This window comes from Thalassophryne amazonica, chromosome 12, assembly GCF_902500255.1.
Source record: "Thalassophryne amazonica chromosome 12, fThaAma1.1, whole genome shotgun sequence".
NCBI lineage: Eukaryota > Metazoa > Chordata > Actinopteri > Batrachoidiformes > Batrachoididae > Thalassophryne > Thalassophryne amazonica.
In genome coordinates this window covers 28,798,334-28,811,407 of record NC_047114.1, presented here as the reverse complement: position 1 = coordinate 28,811,407, position 13,074 = coordinate 28,798,334, and the positions used below count along the sequence as shown (strand labels likewise).

The following is a 13,074-nucleotide window of genomic DNA, read 5'->3' as shown; positions in this document are numbered from 1 at the left end:
TGATCAATGGCTGAGCCTTTGGCTCATTCCACTGTGAAAGAAGATTTTGCCATGAAAAGAGTGGCGGCGAAATTCATCGGCACGAAGCTGATGGCGCAGCAACAGCGCCTCCGTGTTGAAGTCTCACAGGACATGTTGTAACATGCCCAGCTCGTCAACCATTCCTAAGATTCAGATGGCTTTCGGTGGCTTTTCATTCGTGTGACTATCCGAGAAATTGTGGACAAGCTGGACATGTCAGGGCATGTCCTGTGAGGCTTCATCACGGAGGCGCTGTTGCTGCGCCATCAGCTTCGTGCCGATGAATTTTGCCGCCACTCTTTTCATGGCAAAATCTTCTTTCACAGTGGAATGTGCCGAAAAAGTGCTGATGTCCACCTCTTCCGCAATTTCTCGGATAATCACACGACGGTCCCACATCATCACAGTATTCACTTTGGAAATGATCCGGTCGTTTCAGCGTGTTGATGCCGATCGGAGCGCGGCACACCTCCACCGTTGTGCGGCCATCTTTAAACCGGTTGTACCTCTCCTTAATCTGTGTGATGCCCATAGGATCATCACCGAAAGCCGTCTGAATAATCCGAGTGGTTTCCACCTGGCTATTGCCCAGTTTGTGGCAAAATTTGATGCAGTCCTGCCATTTCCTTGCAAAGAAAAAACGACGAGAGACTACACCCATCCTCACACAAAGACTGCTTACAAGCAAATGACGGAACCAACAGGCGTGAAAAAAATCATGCATGCGCACGAAGGTTCAAGGTTTGCTCATGCAAGCACACGTGATTCAAATCCATCAGGTTTTTGAAAAAAATAAAAAGGGCGGATACTTTTCTAACAGACCTCATATATATATATATATATATATATACATATATATATATACATATACACACACACACACACACACACACACACACACACACACACACACACACACACACACACACACACACACACACACACACACCCATATGTGAGCCGTGCAGACAGAATATATAACACAGGATCGTTAGTGGTGATAGCAACAATGTAGAGTTCTAAAGGTTCTTGTTGAGGAGGCTAACAGCAGAGGGGAAAAAACTGTTCTTATGGCGGGAGGTTGTGGTCCGAAGGGACTGTAGCCTCCTGCCTGAGGGGAGGATGTCGAAAAGGCTATATCCAGGGTGAGAAGGATCGGCTCTGATCCGATCTGAACGCTCCAGTGTCCTGGAAATGTACAGGTCCTTAAGAGACGGAAAGTTGCAGCCAATGCAGTACAATGCGCTGTAGTCTCTGTATGTCCCTGGTGGTGGCTCCAGCGTACCACACAGTGATGGAGGTGGTGAAGATGGACTCGATGATGGCAGTGTAAAACTGCACCATGATCCTTGCTGGCAGGTTGAATTTCTTCAACTGCCACAGGAAGTACATCCTCTGCTGGGCCTTCTTGACAACAGAAGTAATGGTGGACTCCCGCCTGAGGTCCTAGGTTAGAGTGATTCCCAGGAAACAGAAGGTATCCACTATGGTGATGGGGTGTCTGCCAGGGTAATTAAGGGGAGAAGGGCTGTGTTCTTCCTAAAGTCCACAATAATCTCCACTGTCTTCTCAGAGTTCAGCACCAAGTTGTTATAGCTGCATCAGGACACCAGTCGTTGGACCTCCAGCCTATAGGCGGAGTCATCCCCATCAGAGATGAGTCAGATAAGGGTGGTGTCATCTGCAAACTTGATAAGCTTGACAGACTGGTGATCAGAGGTGCAGCAGTTGGTGTACAGGGAGAAAGCAGAAGAGAGAGGACACAGCCCTGAGGAGTACCGATACTGGTGGTCCGGCAGTCCGAGACATTCTTCCCCAGCCTCACGTGCTGCTTCCTATCCTTCAGGAAGCTGGCAATTCACCTGCAGGTAGAATCAGGCACATTCATCTGGGAAAACTTATCTTGGAGAAGAACTGGGAGGATGGTATTGAAGGCAGAACTGAAGTCCACAAACAGGATCCCAGCATAGGTTCCCGGGGAGTCCAGATGCTGCAGAACGAAGTGCAAAGCCAGATTGATGGCGTCATCCACAGACCTATTGGCTCTGTAAGCAAACTGCAAGGGGTCCAAGAGGGAGGCCGTGAGAGATATGAGGTGGAAGAGAACCAGACGCTCAAATGACTTCATGACTACAGAAGTCAGTGCCACCGGTCTGTAGTCATTGAGTCCAGTGATCCTCGGTTTCTTGGGAACAGGAACAATGATGGAGGTTTTGAAACAGTCAGGCATGTGGCAAGCCTCCAGTGAGGGGTTGAATATGTCTATAAACACTGGGGCAAGCTCATTAGCACAGTGTCTCAGAGTGGCAGGTGAGACAAAGTCTGGCCCAGGAGCTGTGGGAGCATTTACGTTCCTAAACTGCTTTTGCACCTCATCTTCATAAATATGCAGAGCTGTGGGGGTGGGGAGAGAGGAAGGGGGCTCTGGTATGGAAGTCCTTGATATGGTAGGCTCCACTAAAGTGTGGTGGGTGGGGGAGGTGGAGAGTGAATGTCCATGCTGGATGTGTTGCTGGGACTGGAGGAGGTGTGAGGGCTGTTAAACTGGCCATCAAAACGACAATAGAACTCGTTCAGTCTATTTACAGTTACATACATATGACATATAATATAATAAACATACGACTATACTTAGAGCCCCTTCACACATAACATGAGACGCAAAAACCGGAAGAAAATCCACGAACCAAACATGAAATGGGAAACCACGAACCAACCACCTGCTGTTGTGAGGGACAGACGGTTGCACAGGTATGCATGACACATCGGCGGCGGTTTCACGCATGCTCGTGCTTGAACACACTGCGAGCAGCTGGAATGTGTTGCACCACATCGTGCCGCTGATGTGGAGAAAAACAAAATTAAAACCAGCTGTATAATTAGTGAAAATCGCTGGGTTGATATCATTAATAAAAAAAAGTGGAGGCAATACAGAACCCTGTGGTTATATAACACTCTTTAAATAAAAAATGAATGCCACTCATGGGATTCGAACCTGCAATTTACAAAAGCTCAGAATATCAGACAGAAAATTTACCACTGCGCTACAATCACTGTGTTATAACAGGAGTGTAAAATGCCTAAAATCAACAAGGAGATAAACGTTTGTTTTTTGTAAAAGAGAAAAAAGCGCCATAATAACTGACAAAACGGCATTTGTTTCTGCATATTTTTGGTGATACATGACTGAAAGTGGCATATTTCTCGCACTGTTGGCTTGTCATATTGTCATAGTCCTGCAGCGCATGTGTTCTGCCGGACATGCGTGACATTCAGAGCGCCTGCTGCGTGATCTGACGGTTTGTTTCACATGAAGCAGCCTGCAGAGGTGCACTGTGTGCAGCTACTGCAGCCCAGCTGTGTGCGCTCAGATGTGGCTGTCCGGCCCCTATGTAATCATGTCTGTAAATATATATCAGCATGAAAATTCAGTAAGGTATATCTTATATATTATATTCCAGTTCTAAGGTGGAACTATGTCAGTATACAAAGGTATATCTAAATATCTAAAAAGCAAGAGTAAAATAGGAGAGTAGAAAAGAGTAGAGTAGAGCCACTTAGGTGCCTGGTCTTGAGAACCAGGGATGGTAGGTTAAAAAGCTTTTCTAATCCCATGGGAACTCTCCCTACCCACCCAAGCAGCTCAAGAAAAAGGTATATATAATATAATAAGTAATAAGACATATGAAGGATAAGACGTCACAGGAGAAGATTGTTATCAAACACAAAGGAACCAGTGCTTGCCCCCTTCACGCATGCATTGGGGGGAGTGCGGGGTGTGTGAAACACACACACACGCCACATGTGAGGGAGCCATGACACACGCGTACACATGCGATATACATGGACGCCACGTGTGTTGCCACACTTGTGGGGGCACTTAGACAAATTTCACTACCAGGTCAAAAGTGCTGACAGTGTAAAAGGCACCACATTTTCTAAGTGACCAGTGAGTGGTGTTGGATATTCCTGTGTGACACCTGGAATTTGGCCAACACGTGCCGCAAGAGGAATAGAATGGGCTCTCACAGGGCACTCTCTGTCTTTCAGCCGCTGCTCTGCAGGAATAGTTGTAGCGACAGGTGTACGAGGCATTGGAGGGGCTCTGATTTTTCATGAACGGCATGCAATTCCTCCTTTGTGCGCTAGTCAGCTTCAATTGTGTTATGTGTGAAGGGGCCCTTAGAGTATTTATTTTGTTGTACAGTGAGGTATTTCTTGTTCTTACCTCCTCCATTTTTGAAGCACAGGTAGGGAAACCGCCAAACATTGCCAACACCTACAATTTCTCCAACTACTGAAAAAAAATATTCGCTTTTGGTGGCCCACTGTCCTCTCTCCTTTAGCTTTGGTGCTGGATGATTCTGACTTGTGTCATCTTCGATGACCATCCTCTCTTGATTAACTGGAGGCTCCATTTGAACTGATCAGATGCACTACAATGTATCAAGAAAACACAGTCACAAATGCAGTCCTACTGTTATAAAGTGGGTAAAATATTTGCAGATCAGTCCTCGCACTCACTTTTAGGGACTATATGGGTTTCCATTATAATTAATTGAGTCATTCAATTTCTATACCAGCATATTCCAATGAAAGGTAACAGGGGTGAACTTGGGGGTGAAGAAGCTGAAAGTAGGGTTGAGTGCTGGGTTTTGTTCTCTCATGATAACTGTCAATCCAGCAAGGCTCTCACGAGAGCTGTAATTCCAACAGTGACAGAAGAGTAAGTTCTGCTAAATATTTGTATTTTGTTGTTTTTTCAAATCCAGTATGCTGTAGCAATCATCTTTTATAATTTTTAACAAGACCTCCATCTGTTACTTGTCTCCATGTCTTGTGACTGTTTCTGTATGTAATGTGGAACTATAATAACAGGAAAAGTTTTAAAACCCCAATTCCAAAGAAGTTGGGACATTGTGTAAAATGTAAATGGAAAGATCTCATGGACGTTACTGTCGTGATGTCACATGCTGCTAGCTAGGTGGGAACTCTTTTCGTTTGTGTGTAAATATAACCTCAATTCCAATGAAGTTGGGACATTGTGTAAAATGTAAATAAAAACAGAATACAATAAATACAACACATTTCAAAAAAGCTGGGACAGTGGTATGTTTACTGTTATGTTACATCACCTTTCCTTCTAACAACACTCAATAAGTGTTTGGGAACTGAGGACACTAACTGTTGAAGCTTTGTAGGTGAAATTCTTTCCCATTCTTGCTTGATGTTTGAACTTCAGTTGTTCAAACAGTCTGGGGTGTCCATTGTCATATTTTGCGCTTCATAATGTGCCACACATTTTCAATGGGCGACAGGTTTGGACTGCAGGCAGGCCAGTCTAGTACCCGAACTCTTTTACTATGAAGCCACGCTGTTGTAACACGTGCAGAATGTGCCTTGTCATTGTCTTGCTGAAATAAGCCCCTGAAAAAGACGTTGCTTGGATGGCAGCATATGTTGCTCCAAAACCTGGATGTACCTTTCAGCATTGATGTGCCATCACAGATGTGTAAGTTGCCCATGCCATGGGCACTAACACACTCCCATACATTACAGATGCTGGCTTTTGAACTTTGCGTTGGTAACAATCTGGATGGTCTTTTTCCTCTTTTGTCCGGAGGACACGATGTCCATGATTTCCAGAAACAATATGAAATGTGGACTCATCAGACCACAGCACACTTTTCCACTTTGCGTCTGTCCATTTCAAATGAGCTTGGGCCCAGATAAGGCGGCTATGTTTCTGGATGTTGTTGATGTATGGCTTTCGCTTTGCATGGTAGAGTTTTAACTTGCACTTGTAGATGTAGCGACAAACTGTGTTAACTGACAATGGTTTTCTGAAGTGTTGAGCCCACGCGGTAAGAATCTTTACACAATGATGTCGGTTTTTAATGCAGTGCTGCCTGAGGGGTTGAAGGTCACGGGTATTCAATGTTGGTTTTCGGCCTTGCCACTTATGTGTAGAAATTTCTCCAGATTCTCTGAATCTTCTGATTGTATTATGGACTGTAGATGATGGAATCCCTAAAGTCCTTGCAATTGAACGTTGAGAAACATTGTTCTTAAACTGTTGGACTATTTTTTCACAGAATTATTCCAAAGTGGTGATTCTCGCCCCATCTTTGCTTGTGAATGGCTGAGCCTTTTATACCCAATCATGACACTCACTTGTTTCCAGTTATGTGTTCTTAGAGCATTCATCAACTTTCCCGGTCTTTTGTTGTCCTGTCCCAACTTTTTTGAAACGTGTTGCAGGCATCCATTTCAAAACAAGCAAATATTTGCATAAAAACAAAAAAGTCTATCAGTTTGAACGTAAAATATCTTGTCTTTGTGGTGTATTCAACTGAATATAGGTTGAAGAGAATTTGCAAATCATTGTATTCTGTTTTTATTTACATTTTACACAACTTCATTGGAATTGGGGTTGTACAATATATGGCTATTTTAAAACCCACCTTGTAAGCGTAAAAACCGTAATATATACACATATCCTGCATCATTAGTGTAATGTGCCCCTTCAGATGTTGTTTCAGGTTGGGAAAAAAGGAAAAGTAGGAGGTAGCGAGATCCAGACAGTACAGCAGATGTGGCAACATTTGAGATGCTGCAATGCATCCTGTGTTTTTCGACTCATGGACAAGCATTGTCAAGATGAAGAATACCAGGATGTGTGCGTGCAGCATTTTCAAAGTACACTCTGAAAAACAAGCCGCTGTCTTAATGAGAAAAACTGATGTAATAATTCGCATAGATTTTTTAAAGTTATTTCTTCTTTATTAGGGAAGCGTTGTGGCATTAACTCAGTTGAAAGTTGAAATAACAAATTGGAAATAACTAAAAAATCTATGCAAATTGTGACATAATTTTTTTCTCATGGAAACAGCATTTCCGATTTTAGAGTGTACTCACATATCAGTCTGAGTTGTTCTGTGAGGCCTATGCCATCATATTTGCACTTGATGTTGTGTATCTTTGGCTGTTTTGTGGTACATGCGAAGGGTCTGGTCATGCAGCCTCTTCGTGGTTGGATTTTTTTCTGTTCAAACTCCTTGCATACCTCCCAACTGTACTGATATCCAAACAGGAATAGCCATAGACAGCATCTTGCTTGTAACTGAAAATAACTGCAGTGTAGGCAAACCTTTTCAGCCAACCCACAATGTGAAAACAATGGGAGTGTCACCATTGTGTCAACAACAACAAAAGCAACAATAAGATGAGTGAAGCAAGACGCAAGCTTGCCCATGGTACAAGAAGGCCCAAACAGGAAATGCCAAAGTTTGAGTTCACAGTGAAACAAGAGATGTCAAATGTTGAACACTTCCTGGATCAACAATAGAGCAGATCTCACGGGACTTCAGTGGAAAGTCAACGCTGAAACCGGAAATGCCAAATTTTGAGTCCATAGTAGGGTTGCCACTAGAGAGAAAACTAAGACACTTTCTGTCAAAGAGGTCATAAATCATCAACCCCCCTCCCCCTCTCCCTAAGCCCCACATCCAAACCCCAAGCCCCGCTTCCAGACTCCTCCCCCAGACCCACCCCTACTCCAGCCCCTCCCACATGTGTTTAAATATTAATAGCTTTTTATAATTTTAATTTTTGAACTAAAGAATAATTAAAAAATAATCATCTCTTTATTGTAATTATAGGGTGATTTCTTAAATGGAGTAATTAAAAAATAGTGTTTTATAATATCTGAATTACGTTAAATTAAAAAACAATTATTGAATGATTTTTGTTATGGAATAATAAACGCGATTTTTTAAGATAAAGTCAGTCAAAGTAATCAAAGAAAAAGTGTTTTACAATTTCTGAATTATGTTGAATTAAAAAAAACCGCAAGCATCAGATGACTCTTTTTATGGAATAATTAAATGTGATTATTTAAAACAAAGTCTATTTAAAAAAGAGAATCTTTAATTTCTGTAATGGATTAAAAAACAACGTACTGATACTAACGTACTAACGTACTAATGGAGTCCCCAAAGAAGGCAGGTTTGGACCCCAAATGCAGGTAGCCAAAAGACACAAGAGATGATGGCAAATATACAGTTATTTATTGAACTCCAGAATAATAGTGAACATCAAATCCAAGAAACATCCAAAAACTCGAAAAAACAGGACAGACTTCAAAAGACAAAAATGTTCACCAAAAATCTCAAACCCAATGTGACTGAGATCAAAAAGCAAACTGGAGGATAATAAGCAACTCAAGACTACTGTCAAAAAGGGAGACAGTGAGGATGAAAACAAAACTCTTCTGAAAGCCAAACTGCAAGTGGCTGAAAAGACTAACAAAGTGACAACCAAATAACTAGAATCAACTGTCAAAAAGGACAGTGTGAATTACTTACTAACAGCTGAAACAGGACGTGTGGAGGAGAACCTGGATGAAACATCTAATTGACCGGCAACTAACACACACACAAGGGCGTAGCTTATAAAGCCAAAACCAAATTACACACAGCTGAGAATAATGATTGGAACCAAGGGCGTACGTGGAAGGAAACCAATGAGTGCATAAGAAACAATCGACACAGTCTGGGAAAATAAAACCTGAACATGAATAAACTAACATGGTAGAGAACAAAATCCAATCACTGTAAGGAGAAATAAACAACATGAAAACCCAGGAAGACTTAAACACAAAATGAAGGAGGGGGCGGGGCCCCTCGCATGACAGCTGTTAAATACCGCTCTGCAGATAACCAAGTGTGGCTACACCAGAAGCAACAAGAGAAAGTTTAGCCAACAAACAACCCACATCACAGACGAACATAAGAAAGATCAGAACATGACAGGTGTTGCGCACAACTGGCTGGACACCATGGCAACCGTAAACAGTGGGAGAAAAGGAGACGGAAGGGCAGGAGTCTCACCACTCACTTGCACACACGCAGAGACAAGAAAGGAGGGGCTCCCGGAGGAGTGGCGCAACATATACACACACACACACACATTTACTCATACCTCCACCACACAGACGGGATCTGCGTTCATCACACCTACGCCAGTATGCACAAAGAAAGGGGTACAAATGGAGGGATGGCAGACTCATGCACACTCGCACCTACGAAAGCCAGGCACCAGGAAACGCATGCATCCACATTCTCTCACACACGCACCTATGGGAGACAGGCACCGGGAAACACACGCACGCTCACACATGTCCACATTCTCTCACACATATACCCATCGGATACAAGCACAGCTCACACACATCCACATTCTCTCACACATGCACCCACAGACAACGAGAGGAAAAGCCTTAGAACGAAGTCCCAAAAACCAGCCCACAGGACCTGACCACAACAAAACCCCCCCAACCAAGAGCTGGCTCCCAACAGCTCAAAAAACAACCCCCCCAAAATGACCAGACTAGAACAAAAGAAACCAGGGACAAGGGACAACCACGGGAGAACCAAACAAAGAACACAAAGCAAAGCCCAAACACAAAAACACGCCCACCGGGCGAGAGGCGGGGGCTGGAAACAAGGAGGAAATGCTCCCCCAACCAGGGTGTAAATGCCCGTAAACCCGACTGGACCAATACAGGAGAAGCCCAAGGTCTACAAGCCAATCTCTGCACAAGCCGGGAGCCAGTACTCGGCGGCTGGGGAACACTGGAGGATGGGAGGACCGGTTGAAGTTCCACGGTGAAGCAGGAGAGCTACTCCTCAGCCGGCAAGGTTCTATCACTGCAAACGGAGAATGGCTCATCGGCTGGCTGAAGGTCACGGCGGAGACGACACACACACTTTTACTCATACCTCCACCACACAGACGGCACGTGCGTTCATCACACCTGCGCCAGCATGCACAGAGAAAGGGGTACAAACGGAGGGACGGCAGACTCATGCACACTCGCACCTACGAAAACCAGGCACCAGGAAATGCATACATCCACATTCTCTCCCACACGCACCTACGGGAGACAGGCACCAGGAAACACATGCACGCTGACACACATCCACATTCTCTCACACACGCACCCACAGACAACGAGAGGAAAAGCCTCAGAACAAAGTCCCAAAAACCAGCCCACAGGACCCGACCACAACACGTATGTTAAACATTGGCTGAGTCACCTTTCCTCCAAAGCAGACCCCCGAAAAACCTAAGTATCGGATGACTCATTTTATGGAATAATCAAACGAGATTATTTAAATTCTTCCTGCAAAGGTATCCAGCTCCCAGCCTGACTTTGTATGGTTTTATGGAGGCGGTGGTGGCCCCAGACAGGATTCTGTATTATGACATGGACGGTCTGATCTACGTCTGTAGATGAAGATGAAACCCCGCTGCCTACCGGTAATTCTTTGGGTGAGCTCACTGATGAGTTAGATGGTGACACCACTGTGGAATTCATCGCAGCGGGACCCAAAAGTTATGGCTATAAAACCGTGAGCGGTAAAATCATAATGTGTGTGAAGGGGATCACTCAAGCACATGACAGCTGTCAAAAAATAAACTTTGACAACATCAAAGATCTGGTCGAGGGTTATATAAAAGACCCCACCCACGGTGCATCTATCAAAGCACTGCAGCAGGGAATAAAACGCCATAAAAGTGGTTTCACTCTGACAAATGAGTCATTTCAAAAAACTTTCAAAGTGGTGTGTGAAAAATTACGCCTTTTAAAGTATGGGGAAACTGAGCCCTTCAGATATTAAAACATGTGTCACTCTTCCGCCTCAGTTGAGTTTGACCCCAGACTTCAAGCTCCTTTCCCTGCCTCATTGTTGGACCGAGTAGTTCAGGAAAAACTGTTTGTGAAAACATTACTGAAAAATTGTAATCACGTCATGAGATATGTTCCTGAAAATATAGTGTGGATTTATTATACCTCATTTCAACCCCTGTATTCTGAACTGAGGGTGAAGAATAAAAATATTACATTTTACAGGGTTTGCCTGATTCCTTTGAAGATGAAAGTCTTTTTCCTGAAGGCCAGAGTCATCTGATTATTTTGGACAACCTCATCTTTCAAGGCGTGGATCATCCTGAAGTTGTAAGAATTTTTACCCAATACAGACGTCATCAGAATATGAGTGTTATAATAATCACACAAAATGTATTTCATAAAGGAAAATGCAGTCGAACCATCAGCTTGAACTGTAATTATATAGTGCTGTTTAAAAAAAAACAGAGATAAGCTTCAGATGAATGCTGTGGGTCAGCAAATGTTTCCCACCAGAAAACAATATTTTTTGGAGGCTCTGGATGATGCAACAGCGCCTTACGGGTATTTATTACTGGATTGTATGCAGGGATGTCCAAATCAGTTCAGACTGAGGTCGCACTTACTTCCGCATGAGTGGCATGTGGTTTATTTGAGAAAACAAACGGATATGAGCTTTCTTTTAAAAAGGAACGCACCCACGCTTAAAACTCTACTCAAAGCCGGAGCAAAGCAGCAGCAGCACATAGAGAGTTTTACGTCTTCTTGCAGACAGAAAAACCAGCTTCAAATGTAAATGCGGGGCTCTAATTCAGACGGGAGGCTTTCTCCTGCCTTTGCTAGCAGCTGCTCCTATAATGAGCGTTATAGTGCCTGGAGGATAATGGCATTCAAACCCGTGCAAAAGATGTTTCTAGTGACTCTGCAGCAGCTTCAGCAGCACAGCCAATCCATCTACCAGCCATCAGGCAGTAATAACATCAGACAGTCTGCTGCAAACGGCTTAGACTCACAAATGTGGACCGTGCTGGATGAAGATGTTCACAGCCCGTATGAAAAAAAAAAAAGTATTAGACTTTGCTGCAGCACAATTTAAGACTGATCAAAAGGGAGAAAGCGAGTCGCGTAAGCAGATTTCAGCTCCAGTAGAGGCACGCATCGCTGAACAGCTTGAGTAGGAGGAGGAGGAGTAGGAGGAGAGAGCTTCAAAATTCTCCGAGAAGCAGGTGTAGATTTCGTTCAGCTTTTTAGCAAAATTATCACAGTATTTCAGCACACTGAGGATGCTTTCAGCAACACCCTCCACTCTCAGTGGTGAAGGATGAAGAAACCGGTTTGCAAACAACTTCAAAACAGCAGGAATGAAGCGTGCAGTCCAAAGGTTTTTCATCAGCTGGTCAAAGTGTCCCATGCAGAAGTATTCGGAGGGTTCCTCTAGACACTCATGTTTCTGGCTCAGGTGATCCACTTGACAACCATAACAGAGTTTTGGATGGTAATCCTTAATCACCACAAGAAGCAGGTGAGCCATGGCGACATTAATTGTTTTAAGGAATTCAAACCATCCATCAAACCAAACCATCAAACATCCACTTGTGTTCCAATGACTGATGTGACGTACATCTCGTCCTCTGCCGCTTCTTTTATTTCCCCGGGCTCGGCACTCGATTCCACATCAACCGTACCGGAAGGCTGACTTTATGTTGTGGGGGAGGAGCTCCTGTCGTCTTCTGCCACAGCAGCAAACACGGCAACGTGCCGTCCGAAGAGGCCAGTGCTCCATCACCCCAGCTAGGGTTGAGGGTAGCCAACCATGGGTGATTGAACCCTGCTCGCCTTCGTCCCCGTGAAGTACACTGTAGCCATCTCAAGAATCGGAAGCCCCATGCTCTGTGCTGGCTGTGGTTGCTGTTGAAGGTGTCCAGTCTGAGTGAGCAGCATTCATGTTGGTGGGTATTTGAAGAAATTCTGGGGGACTAACGTTTATAAGCATGGGGACTAACGTTTATAAGCATGTCCGTGAAGTGGGAGGAGTCACAGCTCATTTTAAGAAAGGAGTCAGAATTTTTCTGACTTCAAGCACGTCTTTCCAAGCCAGACACTTTGTGAAAAGTGAGGTGATCCTTTCTGAATGAAGGCGTAACATTTCACACCAAGCCTTGACAGAGGCTTTGACAGAGGTGCCATGATCCCTGTTCACACATTCCAGCCTCATACAACCGACTGAACCATCCTCAGAATCAGCGTGGTTGAAAGTCACTTTGTACATTGACCCGATGTGGCTGGTCCATGTAACATGGAAAGGCTTTTTCTCCTTCTCTGGCGTGCACGCTCCCGGAGGTTCCGGGGAAATGATGTCT

General features: G+C 44.2%; 1 protein-coding gene across 1 annotated transcript in view; it reads right to left on the bottom strand.

Annotated features, from left to right (window-relative positions):
* Positions 1–4,440, bottom strand: part of LOC117521186 (sodium- and chloride-dependent betaine transporter-like) — a 36,117-nt gene extending 31,677 nt beyond the window's left edge. Inside the window, exon 1 of the mRNA XM_034182536.1 lies at positions 4,250–4,440. Coding sequence (XP_034038427.1) covers positions 4,250–4,439 — 190 coding nt within the window. The 5' untranslated portion in view covers position 4,440. The remainder of the gene's footprint in view (positions 1–4,249) is intronic.
* Between the last annotated feature and the right edge of the window lie 8,634 nt (positions 4,441–13,074).